This window comes from Hemibagrus wyckioides, linkage group LG16 (assembly GCF_019097595.1).
Source record: "Hemibagrus wyckioides isolate EC202008001 linkage group LG16, SWU_Hwy_1.0, whole genome shotgun sequence".
Classification (NCBI taxonomy): domain Eukaryota; kingdom Metazoa; phylum Chordata; class Actinopteri; order Siluriformes; family Bagridae; genus Hemibagrus; species Hemibagrus wyckioides.
This window is the reverse complement of record NC_080725.1, coordinates 15899215-15925503: the sequence shown is the minus strand read 5'-3', so window position 1 is coordinate 15925503 and position 26289 is coordinate 15899215. Positions and strand designations below refer to the sequence as shown.

At 39.6% G+C, this 26289-nt stretch overlaps 1 protein-coding gene across 1 annotated transcript; it reads right to left on the bottom strand.

Moving 5' to 3' along the window:
• Positions 1-10543: 10543 nt before the first annotated feature.
• cxadr (CXADR Ig-like cell adhesion molecule) lies at positions 10544-25689 on the bottom strand. The gene is made up of 7 exons (XM_058411841.1): positions 25479-25689; positions 19420-19586; positions 16222-16426; positions 14868-15023; positions 14135-14257; positions 13580-13718; positions 10544-12520 (listed from the first exon to the last, which is right to left on the bottom strand). The coding sequence occupies exons 1-7, from the start codon at positions 25528-25530 to the stop codon at positions 12214-12216; spliced, it is 1149 nt and encodes a 382-aa protein (XP_058267824.1). The 5' UTR covers positions 25531-25689; the 3' UTR covers positions 10544-12213.
• Positions 25690-26289: the final 600 nt, after the last annotated feature.

Sequence of the window (26289 nt, the reverse complement as noted above, 5' to 3'; positions counted from 1 at the left end):
GACCTAGCCTGTGTGTTAAGTCCACCAAGACTTGGTCTTGGTTTAGATCCATAGGCCACTTGTTCCTGCCCTGCCTGAGGGGCATTTTTAGTATAAAGAAGAGGCTACGCTTAGCAGAGGATGATTTCGCTCGGTCAACCTCTGGGTTATGGGCCCGGCACATTTCGGCTAATCACACACCCTGACTGATGTCAAAGGTCTTTGGACCTAGCCTGACATTCCCTCAACAGGACACTGGCTCCTGCTCAGCCTGAGGGGCATGTTTTGGTCATAATGATTGCTGCACTTAGCAGAGGATGGTTTCGATCCATCGACTTCTGGGTTATGGGCCCAGCACGCTTCCGCTGCGCCACTCTGCTCAAAGCATGCCCCAGATGGGACTCGAAGCTGGCTTAGGAGGCCAGTGCCTTATCCATTAGGCCCCTGGCTCTCACACTCGTTGACTGTTAAGCACAATCACCTGCCGTGCCAAGTCTTGTGCCTGTGTGCCATACACATGATGTGCGTTAAGTCCAGATTTACCAGAGTAGGGTTTAGATTCATAGGCTACTAGTTCCTGCTCTGCCTGAGGAACTGTAGAACTGAAGATATGCTTAACAGAGGGGCATTTTTTGTAGAACGTTTCAATACATTGACCTTTGTGTTATTTGCCCAGCATACTTCAAGGACAGCATATGTGGTCAAACCCACAATCCCTGGGTTAGGATGCCAGATCCTCACTGCAGTTTTTTGTTTTAGAGGCATGGATCTGCCAGGACCTAACAGAGTAGGGTTTAGATCCATCGGCCACTAGATCCATTCATGGGCCCGGCACTCTACTCAGTTCTCACTGTCCTCTGCTCAAACCCACAATCAGCACCCAGCCTTTTGCATGGTAAATGTACTAACCCTTGCTTAATAACTAGTACTATGGAGAAGGACTTAATCTGTACTCTGAAACCATGGCTTCTTTGTTTTAGAGGTATGAATCCACTGTGAGTTTACAGAGTATGGTTTCAATCCCCTTGGTTAGGATGCATGCTTCCACTGTGCCACTCTGCTTAAAGACAGCCCAGATTTGGCTCAAACCCACACTCCCTGGCTTAGGAGCCCAGAGCCTTATCCATTAGGCCACTGGGGCTCTGCCTGCAGTTTGAGGCTGTGCTACACACATTCAGGTAGCAAATTGAAAAGCTCTTGGACAGGACCTTACTCTCGTTGACTGTGAAGCACATTCATCTGCCATGACCTACAACAACTAGCACTGATAGCAATAATTCTCATCTTCATTGGAAACAAAGGCATGATGGCCATTTTTCTGGTAGGTCCATGCGCCAGAGCCAAGGACCAAAAGATTTTGAAGAAGTACTTAAAGATTTCACTCTGAATCAATGGATTAGTGGCCAACTTTGTTTAGATGTGCATTGCAGAGGATGGCTTCATTCCATCAATCACTGGGTTATGGGCCCAGCATGCTTCTGCTGTGCTACTCTGCTAACCACTCACTTATCCAATTGCTTGTGTGAGCTATAATTAGTGGTGATTTTGATTCATGTAACTTTCCAGTTTGTTTCTGCTCTCAGGCAAATTGATGATGGAAGAATAGCCAGTTAAATAGTATGTTTCATTACTTTGTACCTATCACTACAGTTTGAATTAATATCTTGTTTCAATACAGCTTTTGTATGTCTAGCTGATATGCTGTATATAATTATTATAGCTTATACCTTTTGTAATATTTTTTCCTCTTAAAAAAGGAAATTAGTTCATTGGAAAGGAGTGTGAGGAATAATTCGTTTGAAAGGATAGTCAGAATAAGTTGAAGCTGTAGTAGGTGTGTGGCAAGTAGTAACAATCAAATATCTAATTAGAAAGTGAAAAGGAGTTCATTTCTTTTTCATTAATTTTCTTTTTTAACCACAACGGCCAGATTAAAAGTGAATGAAGAATTTAAGAAAAACAAAAATGCAACATTAGAAAAAAATATACAACAGGTAAGGCTCTTACATACAGTACAGTTAAATGACTAGACATTGTCCTTTATTGTGCCAACCTTTATTTTATTTTATTTTATTTTATTTTATTTTATTTTATTTTATTTTATTTTATTTTATTTTATTTTATTTTTATTTTATTTTATTTTATTTTATTTTATTTTGATGATGCTAATTATCTCATTAATTGTAGATTTTTGTTCTACATCTGGTTTCACCTTAGTTGTAAGAACATTTTCAGGTCACCTTGGATGTATTAATGACACTCTTCTTATCTTTTTTTGCAGATGATTAAGATGAGCAAAGCTGTTGAGACAATTCTGTGGGAATCCTACAAGTGGAGCATGTTGGAGAAAATAATCTTGGTAATATCTGTATGCAGAATAGTACAGTTAGTAGTTATATGGTAATAGTTATAAGTACCTCTTATAAACCAATTGTCTTGGGGACACCTTAAGGACACCAAAATAGACCAGAGGACACCTTAATGGCACCAAAATATACCAAGGGTAAACCTTTGGCACCCAGAAACAGACATGGGGACACCTTAATGACACCAAAAAAGACCAGAGGACACCTTAATGACACCAAAATAAACCAAGGGTAAACCTTTGGCACCCAGAAACAGACATGGGGACACCTTAATGACACCAAAATAGAGCTGGGGACACCTTAATGTCACAAAAACAGATCCGGGGACACATTAAGCACACAATAACAGACATGGGGACACCAAAATAGATATGGGGACACCTTAATGACACTAAAATAGTCCTGGGGACACCTTAATGACACCAAAATAGACCTAAAGGGACTACTAAAGGGAATATGCTTGTTACTTATAATCATATACAACTCATTTGCATTACTTCCTAATGTCTATGGAATTATTGCCCAATGTAAAAGAATGTTAGGACACTAGCATGGTCATTAGTGATCATGTTGTAATATCTACGGAAATTCATTTAGGTAGATTTGAACATTGTTTAAGATGGACGTTACAAGTCCACCTGTTACACAATCCAGCATGTCAAATTTGTATTGATAAATATTTTGAACTGAATAAGGGTGAAACTATAGCTAGCATTAGCATTTAAAGCTTATATAAGAGGAGAAATTATTAGTTATGCAAGTTTAGAACCAGAGAGCACAACCAAGAATTATGAATATTAGAAGACCTAATTAAAAAAAGTTGAGATTAAAGTTAATATTGATATGAACTATGATAAATGAACAGCTGATAAAGTAGGCCAAAGTCTAATGTGGACAAACGAAACATTATGACCAGGGGAGAATGCAGGTAAATTATTGACCTAGAGGATAAAAGCATGAAAGTTGAAAGAACAATTAATATTATAAAGTTGAAATCTGGTAATATAACCATAAACCCAATAGAGATTAATAGTCATTTTAGAGGCTTTTATGAATTGCTACACAAATCAGAGTATGTGGATAACAGAAGAGCGCATCAAAACACATCTTGACCAGCTGCAGATTCATTAAGTTTAGCTTTAATAACTTTAATCTTACAACCAAATAAGTGGCCAACTAAGTGCTCATGTTACACACCTATAAGTTTAATGGGATGTGATTCAAAAGTACTTTTCAAAGCACTTTCTAGAAGACTGGATAAATATCTTCCTCAGTTGATTATTGATGATTGGTTTTATACAAAAAAAGAGACAAGGCTATCAGTATATTAGAAACAGCAATGTTATCAGTAGATGCATTTCTTTTTGCTTGACGAATGTAAAAAGGAGTATTCCCAATACGATGAGATTAATCGAGTTTTCTGGATATAAAATGAACAATTCCTATAATAAAAACTACTGAAGATTTTAGGTACTTAGGTGTCAAAATCACACCTAACAAATTATGACCCCCTGGTAGACAGAATAACTGAAGCATTGAAAAACTGATCCAGTTTGACATTCATCCCCTCTGTATTTATTCATCTTCTGTACTTCTCTGTATATTCTTATTCTTATATTGTATATTTTTTATAATATTTTTTATTTTCTATTTTTATATTGTTGTATTGTAAATTTATACTCCCTTTTGCTGCTGGTCTCTGAGAGCTACCAATCAAATTTCAATGTATCACTACAATGACAATAAAGACTCTTTATCTTCATCTTGTTATATCCACGATCAGACTAATTAATATCATAAAAATGACTATTCAACATAATTTCTTTTATTATTTTCAAGTACTCCCATTGCCAGTACCAAAAATGTTTTACGACAAAGTATTGTATTGGACTGGATAGACTAACCTACATTGCTAAGGGCACATGGAAAGACTTTGTTCAGCTATAGGAACCATACATAGGCATTCTGGAAAATGGGGCAGTCATGAACATAGCCAGTAGGGGTCACTATTTATTTACCATAATGATTCAGAGCTTGCTCTGTAGTGACATGGACTGGCCACCTATCCAAAAAAAGCAATTTTCCGGAGTGTTATCTGCAGGGTGTCAGCTCAAGAGAAACATCAGGGTCATCTGCTGGGAAAAACCAACTGGCAGAGAGGTGAGATTCCACCAACATGTAGCAATCATTACACACAACAGGCGGTTGTAAGGAGGTTATAATACATTAGCATACAGTATGTAGCCCATCTACAATGGAAGTGCTGGTTGGAATGAAGCAGGAGCACTGTAGATAAAATGGGATCCAGTGGTTGGGTGGCAGGAAAGCTGGAGGCAAACTACCGGACATCTGCAAAAAGCAAGCAAGCAAACAAACAAACAATGAATAAATAAATAAAATAATTAATTCTTTTTTAAAAAATCAATAAGAATCAATCAATGAATGAAAACAAAAACAATCAAACAAACAAACAATAAATAAATAAATAAAACAATTAATTATTTTTAAAAAATCAATAAATCAATAAGAATCAATCAATGAATGAAAACAAAAACAATTAAACAAATAAATATATTTATTTATAAACAAACAAAATAAATAAATAAATAAATCTTAGCATATGTATGTAGAATATTAAACAATAAATCCTACTGGAGTATGACAGGCTTAACACAAACACATAAGATTATTGCTTTTAGGAAGCATCATCTGAACAATTAATTCAGAGTATGTTTCAAAATAAAAAAAACTTCCATGAAATACAGAAGTTTTACTGTGGAGGATGGAAAAAAAAAACTTTGTCTATTTGATGAGCAAACAGATTTCCCCAATTTTATGCGTTTATACATGAGTCTTAGGTCTGGGCTCAGGAAAGCGACAGTTATGTCAAGTAATTAGTTAATTAAAGAGGAAGTCTAAACTAAAAGGCAAACGTCTTATATTATATACCGTAATGTGTTGACGCCACAATATGGAAGCAGATTCCCTAAAACTGAATACAAAAACACGGCACAGCCACAGGAATTCCAAGACAAACTGGTTTAGAGTGAAAGATTGTGAGAAATATTTTCCCTATTAGGTCACCAGATTCGTCGAGCTGGTACTGCAGGTGTCTGTTGCCTCTAAACAATGCAGATTGTTTCAAATCATTAATATACACCAAATAACAAGCAAGGATACCTTCTCCCTCTATAAATAATGATCAGAACAATAAGTATTGATTACACCAAGCTAGAATTAGCCATCAGTGTGTTTAGGAAAATCATTACAAATGAATCTCCACTTCTTTAATGTAGTTTCATGTACTTAAAACGGTCTTTATCTTAGGTGTCCAGTGAGTGTTCTTGTTAAAGGTGAAGAAGTCAGACCTAGAACACTAACATCAGACCGCAGTGCAAAATTCAATGACACTGACGCTAAAGTGCCCCCTGTGCAAAATACTGAAAGGGATTAGAATGAATATTGCACTAGGAAAATAATCCCATCCAGTAACAGCATCACACAAAACACTCAAAAAGACCACTCTCCCTTACTCCATTATCACCAATGTTAAAATCCCTTTTAAAACACAAGCAAGTAAATCACATCAGTCATAATATAAAGTAGTTTTTAATTTAAAGTATTGCATTTGTCTGTATCGTGTTCTATATACTTCTGCTGGAGTGTGCTCTTACAGAGAGGACCATTGTTGTTGTTACTAATAGTACAGTCCACAAAACACTGAAGGAAGTATTTTCTCAAACTGAGTCCTTTTGCAGCTGACTGGTTAAATCGCAATGGTTTAAACTTTATTATTACAAACACCAAATAGCCCAACGACAACCATACATCAGTCACTAAAATGAGTGCAAAACAAATGATAAACAAGCCAAAAGAGACCTACTTACCTACACAAATAGATAACCAATTTTCAAACCAAACATCAACGTTATGTTTATTGCTATTGTTATGTTGCTATGCAACGTGAATATTCCACAGTTACATACCTGACATGTATATATGTATGTGCCCCTTGACCTTTGTGCTTGATGAGGTGTTCAGTGGGGTTGAGATCAGGACACTCAAACTGTTCCACTCCAACTTTAACACTATGTCATTATGGAGCTGCTATATGCACAGGATCACTGTCATACTGGAACAGTGTTTGGACCTCCTCGTTCCAGTGCAGAGAAATTGTGAATACAAATGCATGCTTCCGACTAGTAACAGTTTGTGGAATAAGTACACATGGTCACGTTTTGGCCATGAAGTGCACCTCATCGTACTTAGTGACAGACAGCTGAGAAAACCCCTGATGTATAGACTCAGTGAACACAGCCTGGCTGTAGGGAAAAAAAAACAAATGACCGGCCAGAGATGAGTGACTAAGGGGTGAAACGAGCTGTAATTCATAACAGAATGCCCTAAAATCAACACAATAAGAAAAACACTATAGGAAAATACACAGCATCATACCTACATTTGAAGCATGCCCTGACACAGCTAAACTCCAATATATATCCCTATATTGACTTACAACGATAATAGTTTTATAATAGTTAATAGTATTATTTATAAATATAAACATTTCTAATGCAGCCTTATCTGTTATTCTGTGCTCTACCGCTGCTGACTTCTGAATTGTGATTATTCAGAAGGTTTATTCATTTTCTATAACAGCGGCTTCCTGTGAGGAATAAAAGAAATTGCAGCTGTATATCACTGGTTTATATTAATACATATGTTCAAATACATTATCGTGTACAGTGTATCCTCCATAGAAATGGATTGAAACAGGTTTTTATTTTTGATATGTTACGTTTTCTGTAGGGAAATGTTTGTTTAAGCTTCATGGAAGGAGGCTTCAGTGTTGGCGCTTGTAATAATCAGATGTTCTACGACGTTTTTAGGGCAGAGGAGTTTGAAGACGCATCCTGTAACATGCTAAGCTGCATTTCTTTTGTCTGATTCATTTCCATAGATAGAAATCAAAGAAGGCGAGGTCAGGTAACGCAAGTGTTTATAGTTGCTTTAACCTTATTGACAACAGGAACCAAGTTTTTGGAAGTGATAAGATAAAGATAAGATTTGGATGAGATGAAGAAGAAGCTGATGAAGGAAAACATCAACACCTACGAACCCCCAGCACACTGATGCTTTGGTCCTGAGAAACAAAATCAGACTAAATCAAACCAAATTACAGTACAAATGAAACAGAGCTACATCAGCTGTTGAGAAACTCAGCAGTACAGTGAAATGCAGGCTGTTTGTCCCTAAACAGACAGAAGGCTATGGTACACAGTGTACACAGTTAGAGATAAAAACACTGAGGAGCAGCATGGCAAGGTTCAGACTCATGACACATGAGCTAGCGGTAGAAACGGCAGAAACAGGAACACAAGACTCACACAGGGAAAAAGAGTGTGTCTACAATTCAACCAAATCAAAACTGAGACAGAGCTGCCCTTCCTCACAGAACACACAATATACGCACACATTCAAGAAACATTCATTCATTGTCTATACCTGCTTATTCCTAGGATTCCTAGGGTCACGGGGGTCTGCTGGAGCCTATCCCAGGGCACACAGGGCGAAAGGCAGGGGTACACCCTGGACAGGTCGCCAGTCCATCGCAGGGCCACATCCAAGAAACATTCTCCTCCAAAAGTACACACACACACAGATCTGACAATCTATCAGACAGTGGAAAAATAGCAGAAACAGCAGATTGCTGACAAATTGCTTCTGACTCACTATAACTAACTTTGCTTCTTACAGTCAAAATGTCACCTGCAGTTTGGATGTGAATATCGGCAGGAGATTAAATTTAATCTCACAGCAGTGCTGGAAATCTGCAGAGAGACAGAGAGATAGGCAGCTATACTGGTAAACATTTCACTGCACATTTTTTTCCCCCACAATAAAATCCTTGTGTGGAAACGTAGCTCCTGTAACAGAAGATCGTTTTCAGTGCAACTGAGTCTTCCAATTGTTCTGATAAATCTTTATACTTATCATAATTCTGTGACATCTTGTGTACTTGGTTGATAAGCTTTTTTTTTTTCAGCCACGTATGCAAAACAATTTGGTGTGTGCTTTTGATTTCTATGAGATATAAAGTTTCTGCAAACGTATTGTGTTTTTTCAGATATTGCCCCAAGACGATAGCACTTTTCAGTCGAGAAACTGTTATATACTGTAGATATCTGTTCAATTTGTAATCGTGTAAACAACTAATGAATAATAAGGTGGCCACAATATCAAAGTAAATGAACAAACACTGGTTGTGTCAAGCGCACCATTTTGGATCTGAGGTGGTCGATGTCTGCGACTGCCACACCTCCATCTGTGGGTCAGCAAGCATTCTATAATCTAATTATAATTTTGCTCACATGAAACAAAGCCTTCTATCATGGACAAAAATGGCACACAACACTGCGACCAGGTCTCTCGTGAAACCACAATAAACCATAAACATTTATCATTAGAAGAGATTTAGAATCTTAGATGCTACGTCAGGTCGTCAGGGCCTTCTACAGTGAGAGCCGGACAAGCCGAGCTTTTTGCTGGTCTAATACACTGCGTCTGCGCTCACTGAAAACGTATCAAAGCAAGTTTCAGCGCCAGAAGGAATGTGTTCGAATTGCAGACAAAACCCTGTATCTTTCCAGAGTATGTGGGATCAAATTTCTTGTTGCTGGCTTTGTTTGAAAGTTCATTCAGTAAATATTTACGAGCTACAATAAGAGCTCAGTGTCGGTCGGGTCACAACCATGCTGTTTAATGTTCTCAGCATCACGGCCAGCCAGCCATTCACCTATATATATTGTCAACCACTCATTAAAACACTCTTGCAATGTGCGAATCAGAAAAAATAGCATAACTTCAAAAACTAAAAGCATGAGCCAAGAAAGCATGAGCCTGGTCACCTTCATAGATCTTCCTTTTAAGGATACTCCATAAATTTTCAATACAGTTGAGGTCAGGGGCTGATGGTGGCCACACCATGATATGTTCTCCCTTTATGCCAGGGGTGTCTAATCTTATCCAGAAAGGGCCGGTGTGGGTGCAGGTTTTCATTCCAACCAAGCAGAAGCCACAGCTTAGTCTATACCCAGTGCAAACATTTCTCTTTGTGAGCATTGGTTTCATGCACAACTGCAAGTTTCTTATGAATCCTACATTGAAAGGTTCTTTGGACTCCAGAGACACCAGTAGCTTCAAATATCTGTTTTGAATGTTATCTGTTTTATGGCTTTTTATAGCTGCCCTTTTATTACTATTAATTTGCCTGACAGAAACTTTCCTTAATAAGACTTTATCTGCCCAAATTCATCTGTGCTCCAAATCACACACAAATCGTTCACACAATTCGATGACCTTTTTTAAGTTTTTGCAAATATATAAATTTGTTTCATGCCTTTTGCAAGACACTGCACTGACATTTCATCTTCAGAAAAATCTTTCTTCTTCCCCACATTGCATAAAATCTGTGACCAGCTTAATAAAGTGGAACAACCTCCTTAAGTAGGTTTACCTTTAATTAAGATCACCTGGCACATTCACTGGAGAACCGATCAGCCATAACAATATGACCTAATATTCTGTTGGTCCCCCTTTTGCTGCCGAAACAGCCCTGACCCGTCGAGGCATGGACACCACTAGATCCCTGAAGGTGTGCTGTGGTATCTGACACTGAGATGTTAGCAGCAGATCCTTCAAGTCCTGTAAGTTGCAAGTTGGGCCCTCCACCTCTCAACTTACAGGACATAAAGGATGTTTTTGATAGATACTGACCACTGCAGACCGGGAACACCCCACAAGAGTTGCAGTTTTGGAGATGCTCTGATCCAGTCATCTATCCATCACAATTTGGCCCTTGTCAAACTCGCTCAAATCCTTACGCTTGTCCATTTTTCCTGCTTCTAATACATCAACTTTGAGGACAAAATGTTCACTTGCTGCCTAATATATCCCACCCACTAACAGGTGCCATGATGAGGAGATAACCAGTGTTATTCACTTCACCTCTCACTGCTCATAATGTTATGCCTGATCGGTGTAAAAACAAAATGTTTATTTAACTGAAATCCTACTGATATGTCACTTGCATAATCATTTGGAACACAATGTACATTATTTATAATTTCACCCCATTTAATCTTTCTGATCTTAATGTAGAAAAAAAAAAAAAAAAGAGTGAGACACCAAGTCAGGAGCAGGTTTTTTGGTTTTTTATTTTGCTTTTTTATTTAAAAATTAACAAAAGAATACAATTTACAGAATATGCAAAAAAAAAAAAAGGGGGAACAAAAAATGTGAAATATTAAACAGGTAGAAAGAAAATGAGACATAACTGCTACAACAACCAACAGCTCCTCCCCTTCTAAGTTCCTGGGGTTTATTGCATGTGGGAATGACTCCAGTCCTCACTGCTGGTTAAATCAAGCCTAATTCTATATTAACCCTAACCTCAATAATCAAAAGCAAATTATTTAAGGTTTTAATTTTCTTTTTTTTTTGGTCACATCCCTACATTTCTACCACTATAGTAACATTGTGATATCCACAGATAGATAACACACCCTGCAGACAGAATTCTTATTACAATCTGATATGAAACAGCATCAGACCAGAACTGAAAAGAATCAACCTGGTGAAAAAAGCCTGCTCACTTTTACACAAGATACGGCAGAGGACAACAGGATTTATCGTTATTACCTTCATCAACACCGTGAACAGCTTTAAAGCACACAGTTTACGGGTGAATTTGTCATACATTCCTTCATTATTTTTCCCCCAAAGTGAGATTTTTCATCTGCCAAAATGAAACACAGGCAGAGAAGAATGGGGATCACCTCATCATTTCTGACTCGAACATTAACCCTTCACATGTTTCAGCTCCACTAAGAACCTACAAGCATTGGGGGCAGGGTCTCCAGAGGGAAGGAGCCACCAGAGGGTCTTAGAGTCTTGTATGGACAGAACAAATTCTAATTCAATGTGCAGTTATCAGATTTACATAGAGAAACGCTCACAAACGACTACATGCATGCAATCCATTACCCCACCTACATCTGGAAAACCTTCAATGGTGCAGTTTTCTAGAACTGTAATGTAGCACAGCATTATGTAAATAAAGATCTTGGGTTTCAACATACACATGATCAGGAGTTTGAAATATATGCACATCATACACGAGCAGAATTTTTATAAATCACCCTCTGTGCACTGAATTGTATTTAAGTACAGGTTATACACTGTTGCCTGCCAAAGTTGGAATTTTGCTTATATGTCAGCTGATCAAAAGAGAATTTCTCAATCTCACTGAAGAGGAAAAACATTTCTCTACTTTGAAAAAAAACCTTTTCAAGTCTCTAATGCGAGGTGGTTCCTACCCTGGTTCCTGTTGGGATTTGTGTTTCGGTACCACGAGAGCTTCATTCAACCATCAGAGCTTCATTACAGAGGTCCTACATGCTAAAATAAATAAAAGCCTAACAAACTGCCTAGCCGATGCTTTACAGACTTCATCAACAAAATAAAAGAATTTCTTAAATTTTTTTTTGATTAAATGATTGGAGCCACATCACTGGAAAATGTAATAACTTTAGCTTTTATCTGAGCCATATACATTTCATCAAACCGCTTGAAAATTATCTTAGAGGGTGCTTTAGAAAAGACACAGAGTACAGCTACATCTCACTAGACAGTACCTGAAAATAAATTTCAAATTTATTTACAGAGCAGAATCTGAATTATCCACTTTCACACACACACACACACACACATCTTTACGCACTTCCTTCTGTTCATTATCTGGTAAAATAAATTGTAAGTTCAGTACATGACGTTTTTCTCGCCTCTGATCCACTCGGCCGCTCCACTGCTACACGATGGATCCGTCCCGGTTCTGAGCCGGGGTCATGACCGGAATTGCCCCCATGCGGCTGAGGTTGGGGCCTGCTACCCTGCTGGGTGGGATGACTGGAATGACGGGGGTGTGGCTGGGTGGGGGATCAGGGACGTGGCTAGGAGGAGCTTCATACTCCTCAGATGGAATCTTGTTGTACTGGGACTTGGCATACTCATGCAGGTTGGAAGGAGACATGGAGCCAAGAGACGAACGCTGACTCCCCACACTGGTGAAACTACGGGCAGTAGAGATCCGACTTTTTGGGGCAGGAACATCCTCTCTGTGGAACGCAGAAAGTAAAACATGTGACCCATACATACACATACACACCCAAAAGCGATCTAAATTTGTGTCCAGTTGAAGTGCACTCATAGAAGGTTTAACCTGGACACCTGCAAGCTAGATGAAAAGGTGAGGAGCGGTGGGGTTCATGGCAAAATGGGGTGTAGCGGGGCTAAAAGTGGAAAAACAATGCTCAAGATAATTTAGAGTGATAAATTACTGAACTGGACACAACTGAACAGCATGTTCAAATGCTCTCTCTAATAAACTCCCCTGGAGCTGCACTAATCTCTCAGGGTGTGTTCATTCCTGTCTGTTTTCATGAAGACCTTCCTTTAGTTCGGATTGTTTTGACAGGTGTATAAACTCCACTCACTTGGATCCTGCCCACCAACTGAGCATGAACTGCACCCTATAGGCTCTGTGTAATGATGTTATCATTCAGTCTGTGTGCACATGTAACAGGGACACACACGTGCACAAGCACACACATTTGTACTCGCACATACATACACACATTCACACACACACACACACACACACACACACACACACACACACACAGAGCTCCCCAGTACCCATCATGCAGCACTGTTGGGGGGGGGGGGGGTTGTTGGTTTAATCTCCTTTATCCCAGCCAAAGAGAAACAACACAGCTCAGAGAGAGGAGGTGGGGCTCCTGTCAGCCATACACACACACACACACACACACAAAAGAGGGGCATGGACTAAACAAAGTGCTGATGTGATTAGCACAGCAATTTAAAGTAGATAGTGCTGTGCCTCAGTGTTGTTTAACAGAGATCTGTACATATGCATGCATCTATGTCTTACTTAAGATCTTTGATGATCTGTTGTCAGGTAAAGGCCTCCCACAGACTTTACTGGAAGCAAATATCTCACATATTTTTAAAAAAGAGAAACCTCCAGAATCCTGCTCATTGTACAGACTTACAGTTCTATAGAGTTGTGTGTGTTTGTGTGTTACAGTTACGCAATAGCATTGGACTCGCCATCTCTGTGGTCAATTAGGGTTTATGTTCATAAAGGGGTCTACCTGATCTCATAGGAAATCTCCTTCTCGTACTTCTTTTTCTGACGAGCACGACAGCAGCAGAACAGGAGCAGAGCCAAGAGAATCAGGAACAGCAACACACCGATTACTGACCCTGCAATCACACCCGCTGTGTTTGGGGCTACAAGAGACAGACAGAAACAGACAGCAAAGATATGTTCACACAGTGATTTTAATGGTGCAAGTCGGCAGTTAATGTACTATGAAATCAGTAAGTGTTCATACTGCCGATTGACATAATAAAGATGGAGTATCAGTGAGTACAACAGACATATTTACAAATGGGGGATGTTATGTAAGAGAGACACAGCCTACACTGTCAGGCTTACCAGTAACTGTATACATACTTTCCTGATCTTCTAACATTAAATGTGCACATTAATAAAAGTGATAAAATAATATCTATGTAATACAGTGATAGATTGTTGTAAGAAGTACATTTTAGAGGACAGTCTGTCATATGACTTAATTCAAAATGACTCCTGGGAGTCTGGGTGTGCCTGTGTCTGGAAGTGTATGTGTATAGTTGTTACTCACGTGCTGTGATTTTGAGGTCCAACATACACTGTTCGGCCCCCACTCTGTTCTGTGCAGTACAGCGGTAACTCCCTGACATTGCTGCCGTCGCATTACGGATCTTCACTATCCCTGCAGCAGCATCTGTGTGACACACGTACACACACAGAGTCCAACACTAGCTTCTACACCAACACTGCAATGTGTGCTTTCGTCCGCACATGTATGCACATATAGACTTGTTTATATTTCTGTTGTAAAGTTCATTCCCGAAAACTGCTTTCTCAAAGTGAAGTCCGTTATAAACCTTATTTCACAGCGTGTGAGAGAAATCGATGAAACACTTTGTGTATATATATCCCGGTGTAAACAGATTCACCATCTTCTCACACATCCCCTCTCACTCACTGAACATCAAGTAGAATTGAACACAGGCAGGTTTCCGCTGTGCTTAATGTTTACTTAACACACAGCAAAATGATCACATTACTGTATAATGAACTTATTTACAGAAAACTACAGTTGTCATACTACGTTAATATAAATATAAAATATAAAGTGTGAGGATTTACTGTATAATAGCTGTAGTCCATTATAATGTCCTATTTAATCTTGCAGGATCACACATTTCTTTTGCTTCTAACCTGGTTCATGATGAAACGTGAGGTTTATTCGAAGATCAACAAAAGATTCATGCTGCCTTCGATTCATTTTTCCCTACAGTAAGACGGTGAACTCGCCTTTGTTTTCTTACCCAGAACAGCATTAGCAGGCAGCAGCTTGCTGTCAGTGGTCTTCTCCCATGTGTACTGTATAGGACTCGTCCCATCAGTGGATTTACATTTTAGAACCACCTCATTCCCGAAATATGGGGAACCCTCGATAGAACAGCGTGGCTTAGAGGGACGCACTAAGACACAGGCAAAGAAAGACAGACAAAGAAAGTGACCGTTAGAAACATTTGTGGAAAAACAAACACAAACACTGCTCACTCTTCGCAATATACTGTTCATGGGTAGTGAGGAATGTAGAGTCCACTGATCCCTGATAAATCCACCCCCAGACTACCCCCACACCACCTCCACCTCCAGCTAACACACACCATCAAGATGATGATCACAGCTGCTGTCAATCAACTTAATGAAAACCAGAACATAAGGACAGAGAGAGACTAGGACACTGGTGTGTGCGTGTGTGTCTGTGGACTGCTCAGGAGGTCTGAATTTAAAACCAAACTTCAAACTAAACACCTCACATCTGGAGCACAGAACAGACAGAGACAGACAGAGGGATTAGGGAATGTCTGTGAGACTCAGAACGGAGGCTTTGTGGTTTATCTGTAACAGGACAAACTTCAAGTGGGGGAGGTGGAGGGTGGGGCTTGAGAGAGGCTGATGCGGGAACGACTCTTTACAGCTGCTCTAATGTAAGTGAGAACAAGAACAAGAACCAAACCTGTTCAGTTTCCTGTTTCAGGAAACTTACTGACTTTACAAAGCACTAGACTCCCTTCATAAATATTAAATAAACAACTCCTCAGAGAAAGCTTACATAATTTGTGGTACACATGACTGTGACTGAGCTGATGCTATAAAAACAACAAACTATCACTTAGTATTAATATAAACCTGTGATTTATGTTACAGACAAATATTCGGATTGGTACTGCAAAAGAAATTTAACTCAGTTTCTGGGAATTTAATTTCAGTGTGTTATCACTTCTGTCAACCCTTTCATTTGTGTAAACACCTTCCTACATCCTTGCTTCCTGTTTAGGACATCACACATCACGCTGGAGTGTGTGTCTAAGGAGGCAGTGTCCTTGGTCTGCTCTGTGTGTGTGTATGTGTACACTGCTTAATATGCGACACACGTAAATACCCAGACAGCATCTGCTCTGAATTCAGACACACACACAAATTTTATTTATCACATACACAACCCTAAACAGTAAAACATGCAGTGAAGAATTTAAGTAGAATAAAACTAAAATACATGACTATGTGAAATTTCAACCAGTGTCCATGTGCTATACTCTTCTATATTATAACAGTTTTCTTTTGAACTTGAACTCTGTGTGTGTGTGAGCATCCCATGCACATACTTACCCATGACAGTGAGCAGGATCTTCTTGCTGCCGAGGCCAGGTGCTTTCTTGACTTTACACTGGTACGTGCCAGTGTCGGAGGCGATCAGGCTCAGTATTGTGACAGAGGCGTCACCATTCTTTGGGTCGGGGGAGTTAAAGTGCACTCTGCCCTTTAGTGGGGGGTAATAATCCTCATACACCCTGTCCCCAGAGTACAGGATTACCTTCATACACACAAACACAGATCAATAAATATTCTCATGTCCTTTGCACAAGTCTCAGCGCTTGGAGAGCTGAAGTGCTCTGGCACACTTTTGTCATACATTCATTTGTGAGTGATTCACAGCCCCTAATGCTATGACCAACCTGACCTCTAAGATTTAGACAAAAACATATAGGTGTATTTATTTATTTATTTATGACAGCCCCAGGGTGGGGTGGGGCTCTGTGTTTTCTTAGTGGTAGGTAGATATCATGCCCCACCTATACAAATCATCATATGGTTAAACTCCACCCTGAAACACATTCAAGTTCAGGAATGTCCCTCCTTTCATGCAACAAATGTGTACGTGTTTTTGTGCATATATGCGCATGTGCAAGGGTGTGTTACTGTGTGTGTTTGTGCTTGTGTCCTGCACTGCATTTGAAATTCAAAGCAGAATGTGGTCATGTGACCCAGCACTGTAGTTGAGCAGCAGTAACACTGCAAGCTGAAATACTGTGAAACAACAATAGACCATAATGCCAAAAAGCAATTATTGCTATAAACCTATGGAAAAGTAGGGAAGGGGAGCCTTTATTTTTGTCACATATACACTGATCAGGCGTAACATTATGACCACCTGCCTAATATTGTGTTGGTCTGCCTTTTGCAGCCAAAGCAGCCCGAACCCGTCATGCACTGTCTATTCTGACACCTTTCTATCAGAACCAGCATTAACGCCCTTGACCCTGTTGCTGGTCCACTTTTAGACCACTTTTGATCTACTGACCACTGCAGACCGGGAACACCCCCACAAGAGCTGCACTTTTTGCTCTGATCCAGTTGTCTAACCATCACAATTTGGCCCTTTGTCAAATTCGCTCAAATCCTTACGCTTGTCCATTATTCCTGCTTCTTAGACATCGACTTTGAGGGCAAAATGTTCACTTGCTGTCTAATATATCCCACCCACTAACAGGTGCCATGATGAGGAGATCATCAGTGTTATTCACTTCACCTGGCAGTGGTCTTAATGCTTTGACTGATCTGTGAACATTACAGCACAGTGAAGCTCTTTTCTTCACATATCCCAGCTTTGGGAACAGGCACACTGCATCACACCTGGATCAAAGAGGGTTAAAGACCTTGCTAAAAGGCCTAACAATGGCAGTTTGGCAGCACTGGGGTTTGAATCCCGAGCTTCTGATGAACAACCCAGTGCCTTACCCCTGGTGTTGCTACCACTGATCTGACTCTGTAAACGGGCAACTTCACCTCAAATGCAGCATGTTGATTTAAACTAAATGTATACTAATTAAATCTCGCACCTCTATCTAGGTAAACCCCCTGGAAATTCCTGCCAGTGAAAACAGGACCATCTCTTTGACCGAGAGTGCAGCAAGTAAGTGAAGACGGGGGAACAAGCACCAGCTTGAGATTATAAACTGCTACTTCTTCGTTATCACTCCAATAGTAGAAACCACCATCAAACTTTACACTTAAGAGTTTTATTTGTTGGTTTCTGAAATATCTCATAAAAACAATTCCAAAACAGTTTCAATCTAAAAAATATCTTGTGTAGATCAAAGGTTATGAGCATTTGAAACCGGAAAAGAAAATGAACATTTTGGAGAAATTTTGCTCTATATAAATGCCTTTGCGAAAGTTCGCGGACCCGTCGGTAAAAATTGCCTTTAAATTTCTATAACTTTTGATCTAGAAGAGGTCTTGCCTTTAAACTTGTCATTGCAATGGATTTTTTCTGTAGAGTTCAAATTTAATGTCGTTTATAATATAAAACCACTCGATACAAGTGATTTTTAATTAGAAAGTCAGCACGTGTTTTATTTTTTATTTTCACGAATGACCATCTAGACCATTTTCAACTCAACATGAAAAACATCACATGACAAAAACAATGAATAACAGTTATATTTTTGGCATGACAGTTTCACAGTGAGTAAATTATATGAATTGGCATTATAAAAAAAAACACTCAAGTTGTCAGGTTTTGGCATTACAGTTCAAAGACAGGGTTTCTCTTCATAACTGTTGTACATTTTAAAAAGTATGTCTCTATAGGATGTATAAAGTTCCTGATATTTGGCATGGTCATTGAAAAACCACTGCCTTTCAGAATTCATACATTCTGGGATGAGGCTAAAGGCAAGAAACAAATTCTGGCTTGACTTTTGTTTTTATTTTTCTATTAAACACAATCTGGAAAATATTTGCAGAGAAAAACAAAATCGTGACCTACGATTTTGATTTCATTAAAAATAAGTACCAACTAATAATTGCATATATCAAAACTATTTTCTTACCAAATAATTTGATGTAGTATTTCCCTGATTCCAAGGATGGATTTATCACCTATGCCGGCAAAGAAGCTTACACAAAATGGGGTCTCGACTCTCTCGCTAATCGAGGCCACTGTGCAAGGTCAAAAGTTCGGGAAGTGTGGATTTAGATGTAAATACTAGTTTCTAAAACTTTAGATCAAAAGAAAGGTCGTAATCTTTCTGTTTTGGCTGTAGTTGCTCGGGAAGCACAAATATTTTGGGCTGATTTTAGGAACTCATTTCTCAGTGTAGAGCGGTCATATGCAAATAAAGTTTACACCTATAGAAACTGTATCTATTCACGCATTTCCTGAACCCAAAATAGTTCTCATTTGACCTCAAACACGTGTCAGGAGTGACGCTCGGGAAAATGCAATACACAGGATGTTGCAAAATAAACACATTACACCGGCACACGGTCAACTTAAAGAGAAATTTTTTGATATTTATATCAGATTAATGGGAATTTTATTAGCTTTCTACCCAATGAATTTGCATTCAATTTGAACCAGAAATAACAATTTTATAGCAATTTTGGGACAGTTGGTATATGAAATTATCGATTTCACCCTGATTACTGATAAGCAAAAAGCACTGATGGTGGTTGCTACCTATAGGCATGCACTCAGACAGACAGACAGACAGACCGACCGGCCCACACATACACACTCACCACTTTCTCTTCTCTCTGGTTGTCAGAGGGCTGGATGCTCCACTCAATGTCCAGAGGTCCACTGTCCTGAGATGACAGAGTGAATCCACAATCCAGAGACACGGTCTCACCACTCGCCTTCTCCAGAGATGCTGGGCCTGAGGATATCTGTAGCCCACACACTGATCCTGTGCACACAAACACACACAGTATAGTAAGTTACACTAATATAATATATATGGGTCAAGATTAACACTACACACTTCAGAATTGTTTAATAGGGAACCCCATTCCTAACATCCTACATCATACTTTCATTTGAGTAGGAATTTGACTGCCTGACCCTACTGCAGTGCATTGTGGGATTTCAAGAGCGCTTTGTATGTTTTATACTCTCTACAAGGAGATAAGACTTAAATGTCACCAACTCCCAAAATAGTGCACTGTAAGTAAACAGGGTGTGCAAATATACACAAAAAGATCCCTTTCCACAGGACAAAAGCTTGCTAGTTACCCCCTCCCACCCATACACACACACACACACTATTAATAATAAAGTGTTTAACCCAGCAATGTAAAAATAGGAAAATAACAAAATGGAAGAAATGTAGGCATCATTTTAACAAGAACTTGAGCTGCACAATAAGGATACAGAAACAGTACGAGTACACAAACTTCATAAACTGTAAAAGACAAAGAAAAATAAATAAATTTTCAAAACTAGAGGAAAAAAAGAACCCAAAGCTTTTACTGATAGAGTATAAGTAACATCTCTAGACCTGTGTTCATCTGCCAGAGTGTAAAACGTGCTACAGCAGGGATTCTCTCATCTCACCAGTAACACTCTACAGCTCACCAGTAAAAGTTTGGATCTAACTGCAATACGCATTTAACCAACACACACACAGTGATGGTGTATTAAAAAAAAAGTGTGTGTTGCTCTGTCCCCTTTCTGAAGACTTTTTTAACCCCTGCTCCCCCATGATGTACCAACAGCAAGTCACGTCTCCTAGCAGCAGATGGGAGGACCAGGGGATAAAGACTGATGAAAGAAGTTTGGTATGAGGGAAGTAAAGCAGTGCTGAGTCAGACTCATTCACACCTCCCCCACCACTGACCCCCCCAAATATCTCCCCTGACCTTTGACCTAGAGAGCCAGCATGAAAATCTCTCCATTATCCTCTACAGTCATCCTCTTCTCTGTATGTGTGTGTCTGACACTGATTCACCTCCCTCATACAAAGACTCTGCTTTTACACGCATCCCAGTTACACACAGTGACCTACTTCTGTAGTACTTAGTGCAGTAATGTACTGTGTATGTATGTATGTGTGTGTGTATGTATGTGCATGAGAGAAATGTTAATATTTGTCATAGCAAAAATGCAGCCTTTAACTTGACTTGAGTGAGATTTTCTGAGGAGAAAATGGCACCCTAACATACATCACACACACTCTCTCTCACACACACAAGCACACTGATAACATTCTCATCCATATTTACATCCCTGTATGTACAACTCATTTACATATGTTTAAATAATATCATATTCTACAATTTCACACCTGAGAAAAGCTGACTGAAGCAGTGTGTGAGTGTGTGTGTGCGCGTGTGTGTGTTTAGTCACAGAAAGCACAAAGAAGGGTGTGTCAGAGCACAACATGTCCTGGATTTTTCTTTAGTGTGTCCTTGCTTGTAGGAATGAGGTGAAAAAACATGTGCCCATGCACTGTCCACACACACACACACACACACACACACCTGGTGATTCAGAGCCTCACAGACAACTGTCACAAAATCTTACATCACACAATGAACAGGTGGAAAAATAACAGACAAATGAGATACAGGTAGAGAGATGGGAGAGAGGGAAAGATAGAGAGAGAGAGAGAGAGAGAGAGAGAGAGAGATGGGAGAGTCTGAAACAGGAATGAAAAAGGAAAGTATTTAATCAGGCAGAGATATGAATATTCATAACACTTAGAGAGAATATGCAATATGGATTTTGATATAGGACTTTAGGCTGATCTTGTATGTGTGCAGCTGATCCAACACACACTCACACACACACAAAGCCACTCCACCTTGGTCACAAAACCTGCACAGTCTCCTAGCAACTGTCTCCAGGCAGGAGATCAGGTAACGACAACACGGCTGAGACACACACACACAGCCACTATTCACCTTGAAAGGAGCTGCAGACAGACAGAAAAACCACATCCGTATCCAGATTTAATTCGTCTCACACACTAATGTTTGCTGATGATAAATAATAGGCTGACTGCTTTAGGTGAGAAATGATAGTCTCATTGGTGTCCATCACACAGCTAAAGCTCGAACAGTTTAGAGCCCAGAGAACAATTCAATTTATTTTTGACATTGTCTCAAAGCAGCTTCACATAGCAGCTATATATATATATATATATGTATATATATATATATATATATATATATATATATATATATATATATATATATATATATATATATATATATAGAGAGAGAGAGAGAGAGAGAGAGAGAGAGAGAGAGAGAGAGAGAGAGAGAGTTTAAATAAAAAGTTACTATTTTATCCCTAATGAGCAAACCTGAGGTGACGGTGGCAAGGAAAAACTCCCTGTGATATGAGGAAGAAACCTTGAGAGGAACCAGGCTCAGAAGGGAACCTCATCCTCATTTGGGTGACACTGGACAGTAAATAATGTAAATGTAACTAAATAATGTTCTTTCTACAACAGCAACCAAGGGCCCATGAGGAACTAGTAGGTCAGTGTAGTTTCTGAGTTCATTATAGGCACTAATTACTTCATTTAACATCTTTTAAAGTCTGAGGATGTACAGTGTTGAGAGCTTGGACAGTTCTGCCATAAACTCCTGTCCTGTTCTGCTGTAATCTGATCCTCTACAGCTTTTACAGCACGATCTTTATTTCAGTACCTAAGCTGTAGCTGTTCTGACGATATAACCAGCAACCAAACATGCAGTAACCACCGCAGCTAAGGCTAACTCAGTTTCCCAAACGAACTCCACCAGCAGAGAATAAATGAGCTAGACGTTCCTACGAGCAATACGATCGGGATGAGCGGCAGACCCACTGTTCAACCAGCTGTACCTACTGCACATGCTCTGTCAAAATGTTGACTTTCTCTTCGACCACATCTAGGCTTCACAACCGTACAGTGGAAGTCAATGTCAACATGTTATCAAGTATACTCTCTGGTACTTCCTCCCTCCCTCCCTCCTTCAGTTTCCCAAATATAAGCAGCGAGTCATTTAATTCCGGCTGTACGAGTTTTTCTAGTTCATAAACACCACAAACAGAGCAGCTGATGTCACGTTTATTGTATACCCTTATTTTAAAAAGCCGAAAGGCCATGGGAATGCAAAAAAACAAAATGAAACACACTTCATTTCTTTAGAGAATTCATTGTATTCCAGATTAATGTGTGTACACATTATCGGAGAAGCATGGAAAGATAAACCAATAGAAAACATGAGGAAGCTGTGTTCTCTTCTTCCCCTTAAAACTGTTAGTGTTTCATTTTGCTTTGTTCAGTTAATCTCAATACAGTGTGTGTGTGTGTGTGAGAGAGAGAGACAAAAAGAATGTAGGGAAAGCAACAACTCGGATGATTTGCTCTTCTGTCCTTAAAACAAACTAACAAAATACATACATGTATTGAATAACATCCAGATTTACATTGAAGAGGTTTTAATTTGAATTACTGCCTTTATAATTGGATCATTTTCATTATTAAAGCTGCACAGACACACACACACGCAGATAAGATCAGGGAACAAACAGTGTGTGACGTGTAGAGAGAGAATGTGTGATAGTGTTAAAGACACAGCTGAGACACACTTTTTTTTCTCTCTCTCTCTCGCACACACACACACACACACACACAGACACAAAGAGAGAGACAGAGAATGAGTTGTAATTGTGTGTGCTATAGGAATGAAGGGAGAGCACATTCCTGTGTGTATGTGTGTGTGTGTGTTCACACTGGTTTCACAGGGAGGAGTTTCAGTGTAAACAGACATTCATCTCTCTCTCTCTGTTTCAGGGTTTCTTTCTCTTATCAGTATTAATGATTTAGGTGATGGTGTAGATTGTGTGTGTGTGTGTACACAACTACAGTAAAGATGTTAGATAGAAAATTGGATATAAAGTGTGTTAATAAAACACCACACTACATTTAACAATATCCAGTCCTATTAATCTCTCTCTCTCTTTCTCTGTCTCTCTTTTTCACTCTCTCTCCCTCTTTCTTTCTCTGTCTCTCTTTCTTTTTCGCTCTCTCTCCCTCTTTCTTTCTGTCGCTCTTTCTCTCTCTCCCTCATTCTTTCTCTGTCTCTCTCTCTCCCCCTCTCTCTTTCTCTGTCTCCCTCTTGCCTCTCTTTCTGTCTCTCTATTCCTCTTGCCTCTCTTTGTCTTTCTATCCCTCTTTCTTTCTCTGTCTCTCTGTCCCTCTTTCTTTCTCGCTCTCTCTCCCTCTTTCTTTCTGTCGCTCTTTCTCTCTCTCCCTCATTCTTTCTCTGTCTCTCTCTCTCCCCCTCTCTCTTTCTCTGTCTCCCTCTTGCCTCTCTTTCTGTCTCTCTATCCCTCTTGCCTCTCTTTGTCTTTCTATCCCTCTTTCTTTCTCTGTCTCTCTATCCCTCTTTCTTTCTCTGTCGCTCTTTCTTTTTCGCTCTCTCTCCCTCTTTCTTTCTGTCGCTCTTTCTCTCTCTCCCTCATTCTTTCTCTGTCTCTCTCTCTCCCCCTCTCTCTCTCTCTCTCTCTCTCTCCCCCTCTCTCTTTCTCTGTCTCCCTCTTGCCTCTCTTTCTGTCTCTCTATCCCTCTTGCCTCTCTTTCTGTCTCTCTATCCCTCTTTCTTTCTGTCTCTCTATCCCTCTTTCTTTCTGTCTCTCTATCCCTCTTTCTTTCTATCTCTCTATCCCTCTTTCTTTCTCTGTCGCTCTTTCTTTTTCGCTCTCTCTCCCTCTTTCTTTCTGTCGCTCTTTCTCTCTCTCCTTCATTCTTTCTCTGTCTCTCTCTTTCTCTGTCTCCCTCTTGCCTCTCTTTCTGTCTCTCTATCCCTCTTGCCTCTCTTTCTGTCTCTCTATCCCTCTTTCTTTCTGTCTGTCTATCCCTCTTTCTTTCTCTGTCTCTCTATCCCTCTTTCTTTCTCTGTCTCTCTATCCCTCTTTCTTTCTCTGTCTCTCTATCCCTCTTTCTTTCTCTGTCTCTCTATCCCTCTTTCTTTCTCTGTCTCTCTATCCCTCTTTCTTTCTCTGTCTCTCTATCCCTCTTTCTTTCTCTGTCTCTCTATCCCTCTTTCTTTCTCTGTCTCTCTATCCCTCTTTCTTTCTGTCTCTCTATCCCTCTTTCTTTCTCTGTCTCTCTCCCTCTTTCTTTTTCGATCTCTCTCCCTCTTTCTTTTTCGATCTCTCTCCCTCTTTCTTTTTCGATCTCTCTCCCTCTTTCTTTCTCTGTCGCTCTTTCTTTTTCGCTCTCTCTCCCTCTTGCCTCTCTTTCTTTTTCACTCTCTCCCCCTCTCTCTATCCCTCTTTCTTTCTCTGTCTCTATTTCTTTTTCGCTCTCTCTCTCCCTCTTTCTTTCTCTCCCTCTCTCTCTTTTTCACTCTCTCCCCCTCTTTCTTTCTCTGTCCCTCTTTCTCACACACACAAACAGCCATTTATTACTCTTCAGACTGTGACTGGTGTACAGTTCCCTGTGTTCTGTCAAATATTAACTAACACAAACAACGAGAGAACACACACACACACACACACACAGTGCGTAATATGTGCGTACAAAAAGTTTTTAAAGTTTAGCTATAAATATTAAATAAATAAAACTACCACGCGCGCGTGTTAGATGGAGAGAGAGAGAGTAAAACACCCAACGTTTTAGACCTAACAAAAACAAATGTAAGAACACACTAATTTAAGTAAACGAACACACACAGAGAGAGAGAGAGAGAGAGAGAGAGAGCGACAGAGAGAGAGAGAGAGAGAGAGAGAGAGAGAGAGAGAGACATTTATAAACTTTGTGTGAGATTAGCATGAAGCTAAAGACGTTAAAAAAATAGCTTACCCTTGAGAAAAATAACACATACGTAAAATAAGCGGGAAATCCACAGATCCATTTTCGGACGTGAATATCCCTGAATTCGATCCAGGAATGTGAATAAAAATAAAATTTTAACAGATGAAACGTAAATTCAGAACTTTTCCTTTTCCTCTCCGTCTCCTCACAGCTCCCGCGTCTCGCGCAGCATCGGAGTCCCTGTGCCTCGGCAGGTGGATTGAGGCTGGAAATTGGAATGCGATGACGTCACATCCGGAAGCGCAAACAAAAAGCAGGTCTCTTCCGCCCCCTGCAGGAGAAACAGCGCATAGCAGCGCACTAACATCAGATGGTCCAGATTTGATAATAATAATAATAATAATATAACAACAACAACAACAACAACAACAATAATAATAATAATAATAATAATAATAATTATTATTATTATTATTATTATTATTATTATTATTATTATTATTACGTTTTATTTTATTATTATTAGATTTCCATTTCCAGAGTTTAGATGTGTTCCTACAAAAAGACTGTGTGGAAACTTCACTGTAAACACGACAAGGATGGAGTTGGAGGGGGAGGGAGAAAGCAAAACACACACACCACACCCACACCCACAGACACACAGACCCCCCCCCCCGCAACACACACACACAACCATCACAGATAACAAAGGCAGATGCATTATAGTAAACATTTCCAAATATTTATGGCACAAGCCTTCCATCGAGTTTCCATATCTTTTCACATATTTGTCAAACTTTAATACAGTCACCAACCCAGAACTAGATAGACCCTCCATTACAGATAAAAACTGGAACTG

Excerpts from the sequence above, each read along its gene's own strand:
- cxadr (XM_058411841.1), bottom strand. The coding sequence starts at position 25,530 with ATGGATCTGTGGATTTCCCGCTTATTTTACGTATGTGTTATTTTTCTC. Across the intron at positions 14,258-14,867 it reads GCCTGCTAATGCTGTTCTGG|ATGCTGCTGCAGGGATAGTG; the intron begins GTAAGAAAACAA and ends TGTGTCACACAG. Across the intron at positions 13,719-14,134 it reads GGACCTCAAAATCACAGCAC|CCCCAAACACAGCGGGTGTG; the intron begins GTGAGTAACAAC and ends TGTCTCTTGTAG.